This window comes from Symphodus melops (genome assembly GCF_947650265.1).
Source record: "Symphodus melops genome assembly, chromosome: 18".
In the NCBI taxonomy this organism is placed as follows: Eukaryota; Metazoa; Chordata; class Actinopteri; order Labriformes; family Labridae; genus Symphodus; species Symphodus melops.
This window is the reverse complement of record NC_136708.1, coordinates 13,806,380-13,829,274: the sequence shown is the minus strand read 5'-3', so window position 1 is coordinate 13,829,274 and position 22,895 is coordinate 13,806,380. Positions and strand designations below refer to the sequence as shown.

Here is a 22,895-nt window from a genome sequence, read left to right as displayed (position 1 = left end):
TTAGAGCTTCATACTTGAGTCTCCAGCCGGATTTACAGAAGTGCCAAATGGACTTTCAGAACTGATACCAGTGGTGCTCAAACTTTTTTAGACCATGGACCCCTTTCAGGTGAGATATTTTTCCAAGGACCCCCTCATTATTGTAACGTTGATAAGCACATATTAATACTATGTATGAATGTATTAATATACATTAATAATATACATACAGTACTTTGCAATGATATAATTAGGCTAATTAGGCTACATTTATACTTTCCAAGTAATTCATTTCATAAACTTTGGAATTTTTTTTATTTTTTTGCGTTGCGTACAGTGAAGTAACACTGTAACACAACATGTCAGGATCGTGGCCCCTGGGGGTCTTGGCACCCCACTTTGAGAATCACTTCTGTAACCAGTAACAACGTTATGGGGGTCTAATGTGGATAAATGATGATCCACTCAAATAAACACCTCCAGCATTCAGCTCCATATTTTCCCAAACCTCTCACTGTCCTACTGTCCTGTTACAAACCGTATGCACTGACACACTCTCTCCATCAAGTTAGGTCCATTGTGATTCCATTCTGAAAAGAAGAGACTTAAAAAAAGACAAACAGCAGACTTCATGGGAACTCGACTGTATGAGCCAATTATCATTTATGTGTCCATTTCAAACCCCTTTGTAAGTAATTGAAAGTCCAAGAATAAAGGGTCATCAGGGATCCCCCTTTCTCACAAACACTATATCTCATTTGACATTTCTCATAATAATTATTGGTATCGACTGATATTACATTTTTTATCATAACATTGTCTCTCATATCGCCCAGTCCTAAGAACAGTATTATTTCTTTAAGGTTGTGTTTTAAAAGGGGGAACCAAAAAGTGTACAAACTTAGTTGTGGCTGATTGTTTTTAATATTCAAACATGAATATGAAAAATGTCCATGGAAAACTTTTTGGTTTCAATTTGACAAATAGTTTATTTATTATTTTGTATTTCCAGCATATTATCTTCATTGTAAATTATTTAGGCCTGGCAGTGATTTTTCTGATGCATGTTTATATCAATACCAGAATTTTTAAATGCTTTACACAACACCGTATAAAGAGCCAAAGTCAGGTATTTTTCACATAGAGTATTTATTTTTCACATTTAATATATGTGTGAATAAATTTTTCATGTTTACGGACACTACAGTATTTGCACATAGACCCATCATTATTTTCCTCAGACTGCTTAATGTACAGAATTTAAAGGAGCACATAAGCAAACATATTGTTTCTTTATACTGTAAAAAGAATTTTCTCTGTGTGTTACTGGATTGTAGCCAGAGTGGGATCAACATCTACTTGTAAACAGACATTCCGTACACAGAGCTAAAAACACAGCACTTTCAAAAACCCAACAAACGAAAAAAAACATTCACTGATTTTAGAAGCTTTAAATAAATACTATATTTAACATACATTTTTTTTCCCATCCCCTCGGTAAGGGACTGCTATTGTTGCATGAGGTGACAGTAAAAAAACAACACTTAATCGGAAGCATGTCCACTGATGCGACAAGGGAATGTCAACCATTACTGGTGGGTGTAAAAAGGGAAGGAATTCACTTTTACAGCATGGTAGAAACAAGAAGACAGCTATGAACAGGGCCCATATTAATCAGGTATATACAGGGAGAAGTTCTGATCATAAATCCATCTGACCTTACTTATAATCACAAATCAGCACTCTAATTTGATTGACTTGATTAACATGGACCCAGGAATGTACCAGCAAAGGAGCAGGAAAACACAAAAGATGGAAAATCAAAGTGGAAATGGCAATAAATTAAAGCTTGGGGATGTGAAACTGTCACACCAGAGCACGACTCCACAGAGATGATGATGATGATGATGATGATGATGATGATGATGTCTCTAAACTTTGAAGTCCAGAAGGTTGCAGTCAATCTTGTAGTAAACGTAGGGGTAGTACTCCTGCTGGCTCAGGTTCAGTCCGGGGATGTCCATAGCAGCCTTCAGGCACAGAAAGATTGTATCACTATTTGTTTTTACAAAGTTTCATCAGTCAGTCATGTAGCATGAAAGCAACAACAGTAAAAACAAGAAATGTGTCTTTTATGGGCCTACTGTAACAGATTAAAGTGAGATTTAGTCATCCCATCCTAAAGCATCAGTAAAAGGTCAATAACTCTCAGACCAGTCTGAGAAGGTCATGATCAGAGAACTGTATATTCCAAAAGGTCCAGGGGTTTCATTTATAAACGTTGGCTAACCTCATTTCCCCATGTAAAGTTTGCAACCTAAAAAAACAAACCTGATGATAAACTGTGTGCTCTGGTAATCAAACTCTGACTCCGATATGTAGGTACATTTTAGAGCTACAGCAACTGGCAACACAGACGTTGAGGTGGTAAATTGAAACCATATCTATATTGATATCTCATGCATTTAATTTGACAGAGAGAGCATAGGAACAACATGCAGGAAAGACGCCCGAGGTCGGATTCAAACCTGAACCGCCCACTTTAAGGACTACAATCTTTTTTTTCCCTCTTCATTTTTTAATAAATAAATATGAAGCATCAAAAAAAAAAGGACTGCAGTCTCTGTGCATGAGGTGCTCATTATTACACATGTATGTATTCATGCCCTGTTTTACGTTGAGCAATTATGGTTAAATGTGTGGATGTGCAGAAGAAGGAATAAGAGGCTGATCTATATGCACACATTCCTGGGTGAATTATAAGGGGGACATTGCATGTTGGAGTAAGTACTCACAGTTTTATGAATTCAATTGATTTTGACTGTTGTTATTTATTTTTGTGTGTACGTACACTTTAAGTATAGATTCTCCGCACCCATTTACAAATGAGACTCCAGGTTTTTATAAATGACAGAGTGCTGGACCCGACGTCCCCTGTGAACTGTATGTGTATCAAAGAGACTCACGTCAATGATGGCAGCACTGCTGTCCAGGTGTTTGTACAGGTCGTACAGCACCTCCCGAAGCTTCTTCATGTTCTTCTTGTTGGGCTGTAGCAGCATAGCCTGGAAGTTCACCGGCAGCCCATATCTGTGAAGCACAAGCAAACAGTGATGTCATCTTTTTAAACAGGTAGACAAAAAAAAAAGTCCTAATCAATGGATGGAAATCCCTTATTTACACCTTCCAACATTAGCCTATCACCTACCAAGTAGATTTCACCTACTCACCTCAATACTGACTCTACAAACACGCGCAGCGCTTTTATGTGAATCCAGGCGATGAAGGCCTCGCTGAAATTCACTTTCAGCCATCGTACCAACGGCCCCTGGGTGGATGGAAACAGCATCATTTAACATGTGACCTTACAGCCAATCCAATATGACTATGAGGGCATCTATAAATGATAAGACTTCAGAGTGGAATTCTGAAATTATTGTGTGTTTTCCCTTCTTAGCCGACTGTACTTTGTGAGAAGAGAACAACAAACATACAAACTGTTTCTTCTTGTCAGTGGACAAACGTGTCATCTCCTCTTTGTCTGCCTTCATCTCCTCCTCGTTGTACTGGAAGTCACGCACTGTAAACCTATACAAGGTCAACACACACAGCAGAGAGTGTACCATCAGCCGGCAGAAAAAACACACAATGAGTCGTGCTAATCGGAGAGACTGGAGTGCAGACCAAATTGCAACCATTGTCAAACTGCTGTCTTTTTTAGAGAACATGACAGTTCCTGTGTCTACAAATAACCCACTTCAATCATGAGTGTAACATTTCCATGATCAATGTGTGGTTGGGATAAATAAACATCACAATTACTAAAGATCTCATTGAATGGCTAAACAGAGGCACAGCTCAAGTGGAAGTCCTAAAAATAAAACACAAAGCCTCACACTTTGGAGGTTTTACGTCATAAAAGTGAAATGGAATCATTTACTTGTTTTCTCTGGCCTTGTGTTTAAAGTCATCGATAGCCTTCCTGAAGAGAGTCACACTGAACAGGCCACTGTCCTGGTCCTCAAACAGCAGCCTGGAGAAGAGAAAGCGCAGATTGTTTTTTTATGAGAGCAGGATACATGTTTTATATTTGACACTTATAATAAAGCCTGTTATAACCCCAGACTCCATCTCATTTTAGTGTATAAAGCAGACGCAATCAGTATCCCCAAAACCAGCTGAAACCAAAGTGTTGCTTACACATTTTTTAATCTATGACTCAAATTAAATATTTAAAGTTTGTCATGGGAGTGCTTTTACTTTTGGTCCTGATACTAAGGTCTTTGTGGTTTTACTCATTCTGAATATGGGGGAACAGATTTGTCTACTCCGTGATACTCTTCTATTTTTTTTTCTAGTTTTACAATCATAGTAGATGTTTACATTTTGTATTCATATGTCTTGCACTGATTTTCATTTTTCAGCAAACATATGATCCAGCAAGATTTAAAAAAAAAAAAAAACAATTGATGAACTTGTTGACCTATCCTGAATTTGAGAGATGTAAAAAAAAAAAAAAAGTTTCTCATTTCAGGTCTGACCCCTGTGATGATCAGGAGCACCATCTGTGTGGGATAAAGAAGGGTCTGATTTCCACTTCACGCTGAGGACAACAGGAACAGGAAACTGAGTGAAAAATGTCCTGCTCTTCTTCCTGTCGCTGATCATTCATGAATTCAGTTCAAGTAATGGACTGAATCATGTGTTGTTCTTACTTAGTGGAGCGTGGCACGACCATCTCAGCCAGGGTTTCATATGTCTTCTGCCAGTCAGTGTAGCCTAACCTGGAGAGGGTGGACAGGGAAAGATAACAGCAAAACATTTAACACCTTGGACATGAAGTTTAAAGGTCTACGTCAGTGCTGTTATTCTTTAAACATGTTCCTATTGAAAATGTGTTCAAGTATTCACATTGAAGAGACCTCTGATACACTACATTATATAACTAAACCTCACCTCTTTTCTGAGACTGCTTTCTTAATCGGCTGTGAGCTACTCTGAATAACTCGCATTATAATAATGTTCATCCTTTCAAAGTAAAAATGCGCTTTTCCATAACTATATAAAGAATAATGTGTGTAACCTGCTTTTTGGAAAGTGTCTCGAGATAATATTTTGTTATGAATTGGTGCTATACAAATAAATAGGGTTTTCAAGCTAGAGGAAATTTCCTTTAAAAAAATCCTGATATTTCCAGGAGGAGCTGTATGTGTGAACGCAAACAGCCACATATTACAACCAGGGTTTCTCCTGCCAGACCCCTCGTGTTCCTTCAGCAGGATATTCTCCAGAGAATTCACCTCGAGCCATCGGGGGAGGGGAGTGACGTTTGTGTACTGTGGCTATAGACTGTTTGCATGCAGCCGCTACAATCTTCTCATAATTTAAACAGCTGCATTCTGGATTCTGTTCATCGACTTCTTCTCCGCTCTTTTGTTGAGTGTGATGTGAGATTTATATGGATACATAAATGACGTTTCAACCTCACCACATACCGATGATGGAATGCGTTTAAAACTGACTGTGTAAAAAGATGGTCAACATTCAACCTAAAAGCAAGGCCAAAACATGGCGCTCCTCTCTCTGACTCATAAGCTTCGCCTGCTGCATGTGAACAGATAGGACATGAGTCAAACTAGAAAAATCAAAACACACTTCCAAGACATTTTATAGCTGTTGTCCTTCTGGTCGATTATTAATGTGCTAACTTGGGACAGGCTGTTAATTTTTCCTCAAAGTTGACTTTTATTTGGATGCTTTTCAACTGGGTATAGCACCAGGATTGACAGCTCTGCTGACAAACGAGGTTCCTCATGTGCTAAGTGCAACACATTAGCAGAGTGGAGGAGGAGGAACAGTGAGAGAAAAAGAACAAAAGAAGAAGTGACTGATCTCTCAATAACCACGAGTGTCTGCTTCAAATGGAATCTGTTCTTCTGTGCAGGAATTTCTGTTTTTGAAAATTGGTTTTAGTAAGTAGGTGCTTTCCCCCGAGCTCCACCAGCCGATGTCTACTGCGCAGTCTCAAAATGACATCATGAGGGATGATATGTCAGCGCCCATCACAAGGGGAATTTTTGGCATCACAGGAAGAGTCCGAGGCACATCATCCGTCTTTATATACAGTCAGTGATTCAAACTCAACCGTATTGCCTGCATGAATCTATTTAAAAAGTACTCTGCTCTAAAAGATGAGTGTTTTTAACGGCCTCTGCTTTTCTGTGCTTGATTGATTCCGTGTTGGCTTTTTTAATTATCATCATTTGTACAAGTAATTATTCTGTACTGTTAAAAAGAAGGATGTGCCCTCAATGACTCACTGAGATTTGTATACTGGTTGAAAGGCTGAATATGCTGTTGATACTCAGATGAATAGACTTACTTTGGGACCACCACCAGCATGGTAATCAGGTACTCTGAGTCCAGCACAAAGTCCTCTTTCTTCACTATGTCCGCCAGACTCCTGGTCAACAAGCTCCCTCTAAAGGACAACACACACACTTCTGATTTCAAAGAATCCCAAGTCTAAATAAACAATGTAATAATCCAGCTTCACTACAAATATTACCCAGGTTATTGTAAATATAGCACTGTGTTACACAGGAGGATAAGAACCAAAGCTAAAAACAAGCTAGCCATGTGTCTGCCAAGATAGGGGTGCTTCAAGCTTTGGCTTTCGACACATACTCTACAGCTGATGTGTTGTTGTGATTATGATCAAACTCACGCATTCTTCCTCTCCAGGTTCTGCAGGTTTCCCTTCAGGTTGTTGTACGCTGAAGCTCTGGCCTTCAGGTCATTGTCTATCTGAGTTGCTTGCTAGAAATAAAATAATAGAGAATAACAGGAGTGAGCTAAAAAAAAACAACACACAAAACACAAATTTAATAGACTACATGGAAGTGTCTGTGTGTGGATTTGAATGTTTGTTCTCTTCAGTTTATTTTTAATTGAAGGCCCTGTGTCCACCTAGTGCTTTTTTTTCCTCAGCGGCAGCTTTTTAAAATTGTTTTCAATAAGAGAGCGTTCGCCGCAGAAAGCAGCTGCCTAGGAAAAAAAAGCGTCGCGTCCTGTGTCTTTTTTCAGAGCACCCTGAAGGGCCGCTCAAGTTGATAACCTTTCAACTTTTCAGAAAGACGCTGTTGCCATCACCGACACTTCATTTCAAAATGTATGATATTCCTGTTGGTTTTGCCGCATAAATATTTTGTCATGTACCAACATCCTCTCTTGAGTCTGATTGATATCTAAATGATCTAAACTAAAAAATAAAAATAAAAAAAAACACTAAAAAAAACCCATAAATATCAACAGAGTCTTGCCAGTCATACGACGGCAGCTGTCAACAGGCTGTTGTCATGGAGACAGGAAGACGTGAAGCACTTTTCTTCTCAGCACACAAACATTTAAAGCAAGTTCGCCCAAGTACACAAGCAGCATTTTTCTGCCAGGAAGAAATGCTAGGTGGGCACAGGGCCTAAGCTCAGTCTCTCGTCTGTATGTGTCTGTATCTTATTTAAGATATTTCTTAACTAAACAAAAACAAGAGTATAATCTAAAAAAGAGGCCTACCTTGGAGATTATCTCAGAGATGTTTTTCAGCGACTGTTTGATTGGATACTTCGCCATGTCCCATTGAAATCTGGTGATATAGGTGACCAGATCCACTGCAAAAAAAGAAGAGTCATCAATATAAATCAGTCCATGTCCAGAGTCTTTGTGCTGCACTGTATCATGATTGTGCATCTAAAGAAATAGAAACGAAGTGTGTATTCTGTTTTTAACGAGTCATCAGTCATCTCTCCTCTAAGCTGTTAACTACTACCAGAAGATTATGTTACCTCCATTAGCAAGCAGGTTTTCTTGGACTTTGTCTCGACTGTCCTCCAGAACATCAGCCATGTACTGAGCCACTTTCTTCACCACACTGGGCCATAACACGGGGTGAGGATCAAACAAAGAGAAACACATGGAGGGTAATAATTAACACTGGAACCTCGTGCCTCAAACGTTGGGACGTTGTATAGCGGAATGTGGTCATTTGCAAAACATTGAAACACCATGTTTAATTGACAGAAGCAGAGAAACAACATATTGAGTGTGCACTAACAACAAGTTAGCTTTTCCATGTTGTCTTTCACCAGGAATACAAGGCGTGCAGGATTTCCAAAAAAGAAAGTCAACATTTGACTCGTCAGATTACAGGACCGTCTTCCAATTCACCTCATTCTATTTTAAATGAGCCTGAACTCACACAGGGTAGAAGCAAAGAGGGGTCTGGTTTACTTATAGTTTCCTCTTTGCATGATTAGAGTTCACTTTGCATTTGTGAAAGTAGCGATGAATTGTGCTCACAGACTGGTCTTTGGAAGTGCTTCTGTGCTCATTCAGTGATTTCACCTACAGAATGGTGCTCGTTTTAAGCGCAGGGCTGTCTGAGAGACTCTACATCAGGGCCAGGGCTTTCCCACTGCACACATCAATTTCTTCACATTTTCTGAATCTTTTCATGATATTAGGTTTTCTATATAATAAATAATAATATAATATAATAAATTCTTTGCAATTTATCTATAAAAAAAACAAAAAACAAAAAAACACTTCATATTAGTATGTGTCCCTAGACTGTCTAAATAAAACCCCAATAATGAGAAAAGTCCACACACTCTGTCTTCTCCCTGCTCTTTTTTTTGGAAAATGTGTGCTAAAACAGGTGCTCCCTTCATTACATCACAAAGGGCAGTAACCCCTCTCCCCGGTGGGTGACACACCTACAGCTAGGGCATTTGTCCTGCTTTCTTAAGCCCTGTTTCCACCGAGCGGTCCGGTTTGGAACGGCGCGCATGCTGCGTTTCCATAGACTAATCCCGGGACCGATTCCCAAATAACTGACCCCTTACCGTCCTACTTTTTAGGACCCTTCCATTGGGGTGCCAAGAATATCGAGCCGACCCTAAAAGGTGGAGCTAAACCCTGCAAACCATTGATTGGTCAAAAGAATCGTCACTTCCCGTTTGACAATGGTAAACAAAACCCTGACGTGTTTAAATATCCAGCCGATTGTTTACATCTGTTTATTTCTCCTCGTGGCACACAGCCTTCTCTGAAACAAAGCCTGATTGAGTTTTGTAATAAAGAGCCACATGTACATAGATGAACTGCTGGATGTCTTCCGCCGTTGGTTTTGTTTGTGTCACGTTTTTCTCCTTTGTTGAATTTATTAGTTAGTGGTTAGCTGTTAGCTACTATCATGTGACGCTATGACATAGCTGGGTCTGGCTTAAATGCCGCCTACCAAATAGGGCACGGGTGGCTGTGGAAACACAAACGGGGTCAGGCTTTACCGAACCAAACCGTACCGATCCGTACCGGGCTGCTGTGTGGAAACGGGGCTTTTGCCTGCCCTTCTACTAAAACAATTTGGCCTGTTGCGAGGAAGCCTCAGCCACACAAGCCCTTCCAGCGAGGGGCATGTTCAGACGCCGCTCATTTGCATTTAAAGCTACAGACACAGAAACAGCCTGTTCTGAGAAGGGCTGAAATTGTGCTGACACACAAGGTCAACGTGGATTTATAACAAGAAACTTCACAGACATGTAATGGGGAGCTCTAAACTGGTTAAAAAGGAGGATAATATGTGACCTTTGAAGTGCTGTATTATATACCAGCAACTCCATAACCAATCATGTTACTGACATGTTGCCAGTTAATAAAAATAACTGGGATGTTCTATCAGGTGTGTTTTTTTAAGGATTTGACAACTTTTCCAGACTTTTGTTTCCACAGTCCCATTGTTATTTTTTCCATTGTCAATTTCATATTCAAACAAGGCATATGATTGTAAAGTTTACCTTTCCACAAAAGTGTCTAGTTTAGCCAGTTCATCCGACAGACCAACTAAGACATCTAGAGTTCCGACCTGTTATAGACAAAACACACGAGAACATTCACTTTTGCACGAGGTGTGGATGGATTTTCAGTTGTCAGACATAAGGAGGAGTGTGTGACCTTGAGATCTGGGATGTTGAACTTGTTGTTTACAGAGAGGTTGTTGGTGCGTGTTGTTGCCACCATCAGCTTGTCCCAGGTCTGCTGGCATGTCTTCTCCCCCGGAGCTGAGATCAACCAGAATTCCGTCATGGCTGCTGGTAAGAGATTTGTTCACCGGCCCTTAAAAGTGAGTAGTTCGCTGTAAGAGATAGAAGTGATAGAGCTCGACTGAAACACTGGCAAGAAAAAATTATCATTTTTACTGTTTAGGTTGGTGACATGGTAGCTACTCCCTGATCAACGTGGAAAATTAAGCCGTAGAGGACTTTTGATCATTTTGACATGATTTGGAATCCGTATCATGGCTTTAATTTGCCAAATAATTGCCACAGTGGTTAAAAAATTTGGCACAGTGGTTAAAAAAAACGGATTTTCAGATATGTGGACCAGTAAACTATTTATCCCTTGGGCTTCAAAAACTAGAACTACAGTCAACAAGCTGTGACTCCTATTTTATATTTCACTTGTACATACCAAAAAAAAAGTCTCCATTTGCGAGATGAATAAAGGATTGTCTTATCTTTTTGAAGCTTACCTTTAACCAGGTACTCATGTTTTTATGGGGCAGCTGTAAGTAAACTTATTCATTTCATGCTAGATGAAATCTGCATTTTCCCTGACCAACACTAACCTCACAATTATTGTTGTTGTCTCTTGCTGCTTGTTTTCAGTTAAAGAAATAATAATCTTGTAAAATTGCCTGAGTGCAGATTAAAGTGCCAACTGCATATACAGTATAATCCTTTGAATAAACTCCTCCAAAAACTGCTACACTGCTTCAAAAAATTAATTCATTTTAATGCATCATTAAAAAGAAGGGAAAAAAACAGAAATAATATGACACCATTAAAGCAGAATAAGTACGTTTACTTCTGTTACAGATTTGGTAATGAATACGGCCTTATCTTTACCTGATTAAACAAATGAATCAATGACTAACTCTGGAAAAAGTCCTGTTTATTTGATTGATTTGAAGTCAATGTGTACCCTCTCTTCAACTACATTAAAAATGGATTGCCAACAGGGGGTGTGAATATAATCAGATTATAAAGCTACTTGTTCCTCTTTTTTACTTCTTTCTGGTGAACTTCCTCACATTTTCCCCATGTAAGAAGATGGAAACTGAACACACACTGGTTGATTACATCAGTCAGCAGCACAGTGGACACAGACAGGTCTCCATGTCTGCTGATTGTCTGTCATATGATCACTTTCTGGGCTGTAAAGGACATGCGAAATACTGACACGCTGGGTGTAATTAACCCTTTAGCACATCACACGACTAAGAGCTGATTCAATCGAGCATTGATTTGTCTGTAATTCTCACAATGAATGTCAGTATAAAAGGGCAAAATAAAGCTCTTGTGAATTCAGTGTTAACGTTAGCTTGCTGCTGACATTAGCTTGTTTGCAACGCAGCTTCACGCCGTCACGACGTCATTAAACGTAGGACTTTGGTACTTACCGAGGTGTTAAAAGGCCTCAGTGTTTGATCCACACGGTGTATATCAGTAAATAAATCGCAGCTCCCTGTACATAGCGCAGATAATAGCGGGGTATTTGACTCAACGGTCCTTCTACAGTGCTTCTCACTCAGTCAGCTGATCGAGGCAACAGATCTGCGCCTGCGCAAAGACTACTGCGCACTAAGCCGCGTTTACGTGACCGACAGGTTCTCGTTTGGTTCAGTGTCTACAAGCAAGATTATTCAACAAGTATGGGCAGAAACAGGGAAACAGTCAACGCCTGGGTTGACTTTAAACCAATGTCGTGTTTCATTAATTGTTATTCACGTTGTTAATTTTGTCACATTCATGGAACTTATTTCAGCATGAAACTTTGTTAAAATGGTTATTGCGTGATTTCCGATTGTATTTAAACGCAGCAAGGATGTTTGTCTTTTCAGCTCATTGAGTTGGATGCGCCTCAGTGTTAGCCTCTTCTGGAAAGCTGGGACTAGTACATTAGTGACAGTACTGTGTGGCAGTTAATCCATGTTTATAAATTAACACTTTCATTAGAGAAGTCTTATTTAAGTGTTTAGGCTTTCCATTTCGCTGACATGACATGCGAGTTTAAATCATCGGTCTGCATGTTGTCTTTTGACTCAGTTTTGTTCAGCTCTTGGGTTACCTATATGCTGCAACATGTTCATGCCATCAACGTTAGATTGAGAACTACTGATATGATATCACAGGAGCATTTGCAGTGCTGGATCAAAAATAAGACTTTAAGAGCATAGTACCATATAGTATTTTTTAATTTAAACATACAATAATTTAAACCTGTTTCAAAGTAAGAAAACCCCTACAAATAATCATATACTGTCACTTTTTTTCTACGGTACTTGTATTGTCATTGGTTACTTGGACACTTTGAATAGAAAGGAAAAGTTAATGTTGTTATTAAAAAGTGTAAGTGTGTTGTCAGCGACTATTCTGGGGAAAAAACACATGAAAAAACACATTGTCATATACAGATACAGATATATTTGTGAGGAGCTACACTACACAAACCATTGTGGAAATGTTTTTTATTTTAGCTGTGTGGGAATGCTGGGTGTCTTGATAATTGTTTATTTATGCTGGGGTTTGTTTATATCTTTTGCTTCTAGCTGTAAATTGAATTTCCGTCCTGATGACAGTGGAAACATTTAACTGAACTCAATGGAACTGAAATGCGAAATCAAATTTACCACGTTCCTCGTGGACCCTGAAGTAAAACATAAAGCACAAACTGTTTTTCTTTCCATTCAAATTTAGACATTGTTTTTTGAGAAACAGAAAACAGGGAAGTTATAAAAGAATCAGCTTTACACCTATTCAAATCTATCACAAAAGCTTTGACTTTTACCAGGGTTGAATATAGTAATCTTAACAAATGTTATTTCAAGACACTAGTCAAATTGACTCTTCCACACAGATTTAGATGCATGTGTATCCTATTTCTCATAAATGAGGAGTGTTTTATTCTCCTCATGAATGTAAAGCATAAATCATTATTTTGGTCTCCAAACATAGTAAAGAAAGCCAACCTGCAGAGAGCCTTCAAATCCATTTCAGAGTGCTATTCCAGAAAATCTCATTAATGCTTGAAACCGGATCGTTTTCTAGGCATTGCTGTTTTGTGGACAGTGTCCCTCTGAGAGAATCTGTCATAAAAAAGCTATAGGAGAGCCAAACAGCTACTCAGATCCAGATAGAGGTCATGCCCTATAGGTTTCACTAAATCTGCGTTCTACCACAAGACATTCAACTGAGGTGGCTGCAGGCTGAGTTTCAGTGCTCATATGTCATGTTGTTTATGCACGATGAACTGAACTCCTGACCACCATGCTAAATGAAATGAGTTTTTTTTTTTAAAGTCTTACCAATAAACTGAACTGCATGAAACATTAAATTACAACAGTTGAAATTGTGCTAAGTGAGTGTGACAAAGGCTTAACGGCTAATCAACAAAATATTCAATAAGCTCTTGAACCTGAATAATCCCCCAGATTCCATGAGAAACAAGCAGAAACACGCTGAATGTCAAAATACACACATAATGTTTTTATTTTTATTTAACCTTTATTTAATGAGGAACAAAAAACAAGTGTCCTTTTATGTTGTTACGTATGCTTTTTTTTGGTCTTATTCTATGTTTGTTATGATATGCTGTGATATTAAGAAAAATTTAGCATCCCTTCCCCATTTACTGTTGAGTTCTGGAAGGTTGTGAATGTTTGAAATAATGTTTAATTACAGATGTTTTTTTGTTTTTTTTGCAGTTACTGTAGATTCCTTTTCACCCACTGACCTCAACATTTTCCCACCTACATTTAAAAATGTCTGATAATATAACATCTAGATTGATCATCCTTGGGGTGCAAGTGGCCATGTATTCCAGGCTAGCAGGCAGCCCTGTTTGGAATCCAAACCCTGGATCCTTTGCTGCATGTCATTCCTCTCTAACCCTGAATTGTAACTTTATCTGCTGTCCTGTAAAGGCATGAAAAGAAAAATAATAAACCTGAGGGAAAAAAAGATTAATTATCATACTGCCTTCTTTCAAAAAAGAAACAAGAAAACGCTAGATAGATAGATATATAGATAGATAGACAGATAGACGATAGATAGATAGATAGATAGATAGATAGATAGATAGATAGATAGATAGATAGATAGATAGATAGATAGACGATAGATAGATAGATTAATAGATAGATAGATAGATAGATAGATAGATAGATAGATAGATAGATAGATAGATAGATAGATAGATAGATAGATAGATAGATAGATAGATAGATAGATAGACAGATAGACGATAGATAGATAAATTAATAGATAGATAGATAGATAGATAGATAGATAGATAGATAGATAGATAGATAGATAGATAGATAGATAGATAGATATTATCTATCAATAATCAGTATCTAGAATTTAAAGTCTTATTATATACATTCCCTCATTATCCCTAAATGTAATATACACATACTTGAACAGAAAAATGGCATTACACAGAACATTCAGAAAATATGGTATTTAATCGTTTGCATTGTTCGTTCAAAGTAAGCTATTAAGCTGTTTCAGAAATGCAAACAGAGGCTATTTTGATTAAAAGTGAATGAATAACCCAATAGTTCTCCTAGAATAGAATTGTGTCAATAATACAGGAAGATGAAGGACTTTGAGAACTCAGTTAAATGTGTTTAACATTAATGTTGACCTGTAAAAGACAGAACAGAACCTATAAAATAATAATTATGGTGAAGTGTTTATATAAAACATTCATGTGAAAACTGGCTCTCATAAGCACATGTTCTCGAGTGGCTCGAGATAAAACCAAAACAATGAAGCAACATTCAGAATAAATAAATAAAACACAATAAAACTTAATATTTCTAAGCCTATTGTGGAAAAAATCAAAGTCTCTGTGAGTAAATAAGAGACATTTGATATGGGTTTTCAACTTTTTATAGAGGACAACAGTCACACTTTTTAAACAAACAAACAATTTTATATTTGTTTGAAATTTGTTTTAGATTAACAATAAACGACTACAGATAAAGAGTAGTTTAAATCTTTGTTTTCTCTTTAGCTGTCAGTGAGCTGTATGACAGTGTTTTAAGGCCCTCGTCATTCAAAACAACTGAAGTTGTACAACAAGTGTATCTGAACTGTCATGTAAACAAGAGCCGGAGGTCTTGAACTGTTTGACCGAAACGAGAGGGGCCGTGAACGGAAAGTTCACACTTACGTAACGTCAGAACTACAGCAGCCTGTGTGATTTTCGGAAATGCATATTTGGTATGTTCCAAAAATGCGAGGAGCTCATTGGTGGAGCTAAACATTAGCCCCGCCCATGAACCGTTGATTACCTTTTCCACTTCCCTCTGCTGCTCGGCTCCAGTACTTCTCCACCCATCGGCCGACAGAGAAGTCGCAGTTCAACCGACGCTCGTCCTTCGTCTAACCATATGGCACAATCCGCCCTCTTTCTTTCTTTTATCGTTGTGCCCACTACTCTTTAAAAATTCCGCCAAAAAAGAGAAGACGATTTTCCAAATCACTCTGGCCGTTATCTCACGTAAGTAGAGCCAAACACTTCGGTTTTGAGTTCCTCGGATCCAGCAGACGGACGTAACATGGCGGGCTGCTTCTCTCTGTCTTCTTGCCGCACATGACAGACCGATTCATTGAGTTCAGTGTTTGACTGATCTTGTGGTAAATTTAAAGTAGCAGGCGCTTCTGAAGACGTGCCACTGTCTCATTCCAGTTGTTACATGTGTATTGTACTAGTTGTGGTGGTTTGTTATGGGTTATAAACGAAATACAGCACAGACGTAAGCTTCTTCCATCGACGTGCTGTCGGCAGCAGCTCTCGCGCTAACTCTTTAGCAGCGTGAGTCCTCGCGATGGCGATTGCTGTGCTGGAGGTGGCTGCTGTTAACGTGTTAATGTGTAACCTTAACATTAAATTTGTTTTCGTTTGGCTGTGGTGTTTTGTTTTGGTGACGCAGTTAGATAATATTTTATCTTGTCAATGAGTAATTGTACTGTCAATTCTATTCACTAGGTAAATGTCCCATCATATTAACTAACAGTGTTTAAAAATAGGAAGCTGAGATAATGAATTTGTCAGACTAATGCAATGATGTTTGAGTTAAAAAAAATTAAGCCACGTGAAGTGTCGCGAGAGTTGCTTTACATATCGATCGTGTGTGTTAAATTTTGACCGCAGTAACTAATATGTCAATATTTGTATTGGAAAACTTTGTGATAACAAGATTCTGAAAGACTGACAGGCCCAGCCACGGATTTTGAATTCATGTGACTCTGCTTGTGATCCACTAATGCTGCATGTTCTGTTCTCCTTCATGTTGTAATCTTCTATGTTATGAATGTTTGTTTTCCCCAGGGCTCCCCTGTCTCTGCACAGGTGTATGAGAGCTACCCAGAGGGCCTAGGGGCGGCTCTTTACCGGGAGCACTTTGACTTCAACGCTGAGCCGCCTTGGGATCCTAGCTGATAGCGGGACAGGTCCATCTCCTGACTTGTCCATGTGAGTGACACAGTATGGCTTGTACACCAAAAAAAAACATGCTTGCTTAAGCATACAGCTGTAGCAAAGTCCAAGATCGCTGTGTTCTTACAACTCGTACTTACTCAACTCTACTTACTCTAGACTCTGGGTTTGTGTTTGACTTTAAATGTTTTAATTTCATTGTTTATTTATATAAAATAAAAATGTTTATATATTTATATATATTTTTTAATGGTTAATTTTTGGATACGTTGACATTTATTTGTAAAGGAAATACATTTCTTTCGCTCTCATTTTATTGTGTAAACAAAAACAGGCTTTATGTGTCAAAGGAAACTGTAAATTAATTAGCTGTTGAATTGCTGTGGAACAAGATTATCAATGTATTTATTGACGGTGATGATGTTTATGGTTTGTTTTCACTCTTCCAGTTTGTTGCATACCGGCAGGACCCATTGGCTCAGTCGTGACCCTTGACTTGATTATCTGATCTTTATGATTGTCGGCTTAGCGGAATACGGTTGAGATGAAAGGAATCACTGACACACCTAGCTTCACCATTGAACTCCTGGAGGGAGGAGTGACCCTTGAAGATGTTATTGACGGACACATCTGCCAACAGACTCTGGTCAGTTCTGCTTTCAAATCCTTTAGTAGTCTCAGTTAGCAGCTAAACAAATCCCCACATGCTTCAGATGTCTATTAATACCACTGTCATCTGCACATTCATCCAGTTAATCAATTGGCTTTCTCTTGTTAATTTGTGAGACGGTTCTTGATATCAATGTAGAAATTATACAGGATTGTGTATGTGCTGAGTGCAGCCTCTTCGTGTTTTCAGGTGGAGAAGAGTGCATTTGTGGTGGGGGACCTTGGTTCCCTGATGCAGCAGCACGTGTGCTGGCAGAGTGTGGTGCCACGGCTGCAGCCCTACTACCCAGTCAAATGTAACAGCAGCCCTGCTATCATTGAGGTGCTGGCCTCATTGGGCCTGGGCTTTGTTTGCACTAACAAGGTAAACTTTCAACTTCACAGAATCTGATTCAGCTATCTTTGTTCTATTTACTAAACTGCTCAGTGTCATGTGCTCTTATGAATGCACTTGACATTTTTGGAGCAATTCCATTAAAAGCGCTCATTTTATTACGAGCAAGCTGATGACTATTATCCTTCAAATGACAAACACCGAGCAAGTTTGATCGGGCTTTTAGGCTGTGTTGTTATGAATGATCTAACATGCGTGCCCTCTTTCCCACAGGCTGAGGTTAGCTTAGTGCTGGAGCATGGAGTACCACCAGAACACATCATTCTGTCAGGAGTTTGCAAGCAGGTGGCACACATCAAGCATGCTGCCAAAAATAACATCCAGCATCTTGTGTGTGAAAATGAGGCAGAGTTGTCCAAGATTTCTCGCCTGCACCCGAATGCAAAGTGAGTGTAGCAATTTAACAAACATGATCTGTTACAAACTTTCAATCCTTGTGTATTAGTTTAAAACTGTTTCAACATAGTTCTTGTTTTGATACAGATACCCCTTTTGATTTGGGGTGAAAATAAGCGTTTTCTCTCAGAGAAGTGTTTGTTTCATGTTTTGAGACCAGGCTGAGATGTGGATTGTTTGTACCGGTAGGTTGCTGCTGCAATTGAGCACCAAGGCCCACGCAGCTGAGACCAGCATGACCTTCGGTTTCTCCCTGAAGAGCTGTCGACACCTGCTGGAAACGGCTAAGGAGATGGGGGTCCAAGTGGTCGGGGTGACTTTCAATGTCCCCAGCTCCTGCCAAGACCTGCAGGAGGCCTACACACACGCGCTGTCAGACGCCCGCTGTGTGTTTGACATGGGGGTGGGTGTTGTTTTGAATTAGTTACAATGTAATGCAAGTCAACTCTCACGATTATTTGAGGCTAACAACTGATTTCTTCGTTGCTTGTGTTCAGGCTGACCTGGGCTTTAACATGAACATCCTGGACATTGGGGGTGGATTTACTGGCTCAGAGTTCCAGCTTAAACAGGTGAGCAGCTGCTGTGTGATAAAGGGCGCTTTAATCAGACTTTGGAGCTGATTTTATAACTAACAGTGGCCTATATTTCAACAGCTGAAATGTTGCAGAAGTTTCCTATCACTCCTGATATGTAAAATATAAAGTTAATCTCTATAATAATGCACCGATTTAAGTGGGAAGCTTTTCTTTGATTTCCCCTTTGGAAAATCCCTGTGAATGTGCCTTGGTGTGTTTTCAGGTTGATTCTGCAGTCAGGCCATTGCTGGATGCGTACTTCAGCCCTCTGTCTGGTATTCATGTGTTGGCCCAGCCCGGCAACTTCTATGTGGCCTCAGCATTCAACTTGGCTGTCAATGTGATCGGCAAAAAGGTGGCGACCCCCCAGTGGGATAATCTCCCTCAAAGTGAGTGACTTAATTCCTTCTTGAGCTCTTTTTGTCTTCAGTACATCAGTTCTCTCCTGATACTTATATTAAGTCTGAGGAAATCCAGAAGAATGGTGGTCACTTTTTTTTAAACAAGAGTTTTAAATAATAAAACAAACCTATCTGATCAAATCTCAGTTTTAGATAATACAACATGTTCTGTATATCTGACATTGTTTCCCTCTGTATTGACTTTACACAGACGAGAACAATGAAGATACAGAGTTCCTGTACTACATGAATGAGGGTGTTTATGGCCCATTCAGCCGCAAGCTACTGGGAAACGCCATCGCTGCCCCGTCTGTACACAAGGTTAGTAGGTCTCCACCCAAGAGAGTCGGCCCTATTCAGGACTAAAAGAAGCATCTGCTGGCAGCGCTTTAAATGTGATAACAGGGGTCATGCATTGGGAGTATTTAGATGGTTACTCATATTGCCCTATATAAAGACTCCACATTTGTTCTGAGTTTTTAACACAATAAAGGATATTGAGTCATTGATTATGCTCTCTTATTTTAAATTAAAATTTGTTTTTAAACGGTTCACACTCTTCCTCTCTGCAGCGTGCGTTGTGTGCTGAGGAGCCGGTGTTTCCCAGCAGCCTGTGGGGCCCATCACTGGACCAGCTCGACTGTGTGGTGGAGCACTGCCTGCTGCCTGAGCTCAGCGTGGGGGACTGGCTTCTCTTCTCTAACATGGGGGCGTGCAGCCTGGAGGAGTTAAGCTCCTCCCAGGTGCCCATCTATTACACTGTCTCCACCTGTGACTGGTGAGTTAGCATGTCAAAGTGTCTCCCTGTGGACGAGTGTTGTTAGAAAAAAGACTGTAAAGAGAACTGTTAGTGATACCTGTTGTCGTCCACAGGTACGTGATGCAGGAGGCCGGTGTGGCTCTGGACAGCGTCATGAAGAATTTCTCCATGGTTCAGTTCAGTGCGTAACCATCCTCTGCTCCTGTCCCCGATTCGACTGCCTCGTCTTTCGCTATGTGAGAAGAAGGGTCAGTGAGGTTTTTAGGACAGGGGACTTAAATGTGGTCAACATTCCAGCCACCTTGGAAAATGCAGTGTCTGATTTATTTCTTCCAGGAATTTGACTTTTTTACATCCAAATTGATTCAAAATAGTTGTTGAATACCTCAATGGTCTATAATGTAATATGGAAGATAATCTTCTAGTTTTTGCTCCTCCCTCCAATGGACTCAGAATATTTGTCAGTTTAAGAATTCTAGTCCAAGCTCAAATGACATTATGCAACAAAATGGACGACTCGTTGGAGATGGGATTCCTCAACGTGTTTGAGGGGTTTCAAATCCACTTTACAAAATGTACAACTGATTTTAAATCATGTTCTCTATTGATTACCTGTTGACAGTCGTGTAAATCCTGTGTCTGATCAACTCCATTTCTTTTTGACTGTAGATGATTTTTGAAAGAAATCGATGCTTCATGTGGAGTCTGTACTTCAAAACCCTTCACTTTGCATAGTTTAAACAAAAATGAAGATAATGATGTAACCTCTTCCTTCATTGGATCTCACCTCAATGCATTTTTATTTATTGGATTCAGATATAACTGGGGCATATTTAAAGCTCCATCTTTAAGTGTGTGTTGCCCAGGTGTCAAGCTGTGTCTAACAGTGTTTTTCTGATAAGATATTAATGTGTTTTTTAACGCTACATGGATATTAAGTGTGCTGTGATCTCCATTTGTGACCTCAGTGGTTTCCCTTTACTCGAAAGGCATGTTACACCCTGATGCACTCCTTGCCTCTAATAGAGAGCGGTCAATCTGTTTTCAAATGCACAGAATCTTTTGTAGGTTAAGAAAATACTGTAATATTTAACAATGCAGCCCCTGTTTTTTCAGATCTTCGCTTTACTCTCTCTGAAAACAGGGAGTCATCTGTTTTCCCAAGATCTGAAAAAGCAGAGAGGAATAGATTTCTGGAGAGTGCTCAAACATGAGTGAACTTTACATGGCTGATGTGGATGTCCCTGTCTGCATCTCTCAAGTGAAAGACCTGCTAGTTGTACACAGACCTCTCTTAGCCAGTGCAAACACAAAGCCAGACCTTTCCTCATGCTTCTTTGAAGTAATGAGGGAAATGATGCACAGTCTCATGTACAGCCTAATGTCTCATGTTTAATATTATTAAAGGTGACATGACTTATCTGCAGTTTTTAAAGAATCCTGCCCTTGTGTGTTACAATTGAATAATGTATTGATTACTTGCTCGTCTAAGGCACTAATGGACCATAGCCTGTTTTTGACTGTAAATTGTGCTTGTTAAAGTGATGAAAGTGATTAATTTAATACATTTCTGACTGAAATCATGCATCTTGTCTGTGTCATCTTTGGATGTGTGTACTTTATTGTATTATAAATGTCAGCCAACGAATCAAAGCCATGTGCTTCTGATGGGATTTGAAGTTTTGTCAAGTGAGTGTTTTTTACTTGTACTCTCGTTCAGCGTCTTGTAAATGACTGAGGGCTGCATTGTCAGACGTGACATCAACATTATGGAGTCGTTTAAAGGTGATGCCATTTTAGAGTCATCTTCACCTATATGAAGCACTCAATATAAAATAAAATAAAAAGCTGTACCAGGAAATTAAACTGCTGTACATTTCTCATGGCTTCTAATTCTATACTCTTGGTTTAATACCAGTGTGTTCATGTGTAGTGATGCTATTGTATCCCAAGAAATAAAAAAAGTTGATTTATGGAAAAGATGTATAGATAAATTGCCGAGATATCAAACCAAATTTGTGAGCAGAATTCAGCATTGACCCAGTAAGACTGGCTGCTGTGATTGTTTCATGCTTGTACGCATTGAGAACAAAAACAAAAGAAATACTTCTGTTGCTTCCTGTAAAAGAGCTCCACATGTCAAGTTTGTCGTCTCCACCTCTTGCCCCTCTTAATTTATTTTCTAAAGCTGATTGCCTGATCAGTTGTTTATATAATATGATGTACTAGTTTTAGAGCTAGAGTAATTGTTACCAACAAGTAACAATTCAAAGGTTAGAAGAATGTGGGAATGCAATATAACAAAGCCGTTTTCTTCCTTCAGAGAGGATTGCATCAAAATAAATGCCCCCCCCCCTCGAACAGAATGACGTATGCAAGAGCAGATGCCAACTAGAATCTGGCTCTAGGAGGAGCCATTATAGCTCACATTGAGTTTGGGGTTGAAGTGTTTGTTAGGGATGTGACTAAGAATTAGAAAAATAATGATTGTCAGTATGTCAATGGGTGAAATTAATTGTGGTTATGATGATAGTAAAACACGGACAACATTGTAGTCTGCCAGGAACAATTTTTCCACTCCTGTAGGGCATCAACAGATTCAGGTGTAGCTCTTTGGAAATGCGTTCATTTTCAGTTTCTGACTGTACATAATTGAACTGTAAGTGGTTGATCCTGATAGTTTAATTTATTTATTTTGACAAGACGGAATCTCTAAGATGTCTGATGAGAGCAGTTGCCTTCATCTTTTGCAAAATGAACACAGTGGACATTGTGGTCTTGTTGAGTATTAATTGTCACTTCATTTTACAGTTTAGAATCAGTTTTATTGTCCAGGTATGTTTGACACACAAGGAATTTAACTGTGTTACACTGTGCTCTCAAATGTAGACATTAAATAACAATTACCGAAACAATATAAACAAGTAATGAAAGACGTATATGTACTAGACTAAATAAGATAATATGGTTTCAGGTCAGAACCAGCCCACCTTGTCTGTGATGTGAATAATTACTTATCTTTAGTACATAGGAATATCACTCTGTCTTCGGGTTTTCTTCTGTTTCCCAAAGTAAGTCTAATGGTATGCATTAGATTTGCAGATGGCACAACAACAGTGAATTTGAAGTTGTCCATCAATTTTTTTATATTATCT

At 39.1% G+C, this 22,895-nt stretch overlaps 2 protein-coding genes across 3 annotated transcripts; one reads left to right on the top strand and one right to left on the bottom strand.

The window, feature by feature from the left end:
- Nucleotides 1-1,111: 1,111 nt before the first annotated feature.
- Nucleotides 1,112-11,662, bottom strand: atp6v1c1b (ATPase H+ transporting V1 subunit C1b). 2 transcript variants are annotated; one of them, XM_079368590.1, is made up of 13 exons: nucleotides 11,495-11,662; nucleotides 9,988-10,149; nucleotides 9,831-9,898; nucleotides 7,821-7,906; nucleotides 7,552-7,646; nucleotides 6,707-6,798; nucleotides 6,362-6,460; nucleotides 4,695-4,763; nucleotides 3,920-4,012; nucleotides 3,474-3,567; nucleotides 3,210-3,307; nucleotides 2,946-3,069; nucleotides 1,112-2,009 (listed from the first exon to the last, which is right to left on the bottom strand). In XM_079368590.1, the coding sequence occupies exons 2-13, from the start codon at nucleotides 10,117-10,119 to the stop codon at nucleotides 1,911-1,913; spliced, it is 1,149 nt and encodes a 382-aa protein (XP_079224716.1). In that variant the 5' UTR covers nucleotides 10,120-10,149; nucleotides 11,495-11,662; the 3' UTR covers nucleotides 1,112-1,910. The 2 variants fall into 2 exon arrangements, with proteins under 2 accessions (XP_079224716.1, XP_079224715.1); XM_079368589.1 differs by having other exon boundaries at nucleotides 9,988-10,168; nucleotides 11,495-11,661.
- Nucleotides 11,663-15,395: 3,733 nt separating this feature from the next.
- On the top strand, nucleotides 15,396-21,325 carry azin1b (antizyme inhibitor 1b). The gene is made up of 11 exons (XM_079368049.1): nucleotides 15,396-15,603; nucleotides 16,435-16,578; nucleotides 16,992-17,188; nucleotides 17,402-17,575; nucleotides 17,819-17,991; nucleotides 18,191-18,404; nucleotides 18,499-18,573; nucleotides 18,803-18,968; nucleotides 19,192-19,301; nucleotides 19,553-19,758; nucleotides 19,854-21,325. The coding sequence occupies exons 3-11, from the start codon at nucleotides 17,087-17,089 to the stop codon at nucleotides 19,927-19,929; spliced, it is 1,296 nt and encodes a 431-aa protein (XP_079224175.1). The 5' UTR covers nucleotides 15,396-15,603; nucleotides 16,435-16,578; nucleotides 16,992-17,086; the 3' UTR covers nucleotides 19,930-21,325.
- The last annotated feature ends 1,570 nt before the right edge of the window (nucleotides 21,326-22,895 follow it).

Coding starts and splice junctions, on each gene's coding strand:
- atp6v1c1b (XM_079368590.1), bottom strand. CDS start 10,119: ATGACGGAATTCTGGTTGATCTCAGCTCCGGGGGAGAAGACATGCCAG. Junction 6,799..7,551: donor TCTCTGAGATAATCTCCAAG/GTAGGCCTCTTT, acceptor TTTTATTTCTAG/CAAGCAACTCAGATAGACAA. Junction 2,010..2,945: donor GCAGTGCTGCCATCATTGAC/GTGAGTCTCTTT, acceptor CTGTGCCTGAAG/GCTGCTATGGACATCCCCGG.
- azin1b (XM_079368049.1), top strand. CDS start 17,087: ATGAAAGGAATCACTGACACACCTAGCTTCACCATTGAACTCCTGGAG. Junction 17,576..17,818: donor GCTTTGTTTGCACTAACAAG/GTAAACTTTCAA, acceptor TCTTTCCCACAG/GCTGAGGTTAGCTTAGTGCT. Junction 17,992..18,190: donor CGCCTGCACCCGAATGCAAA/GTGAGTGTAGCA, acceptor TTGTACCGGTAG/GTTGCTGCTGCAATTGAGCA.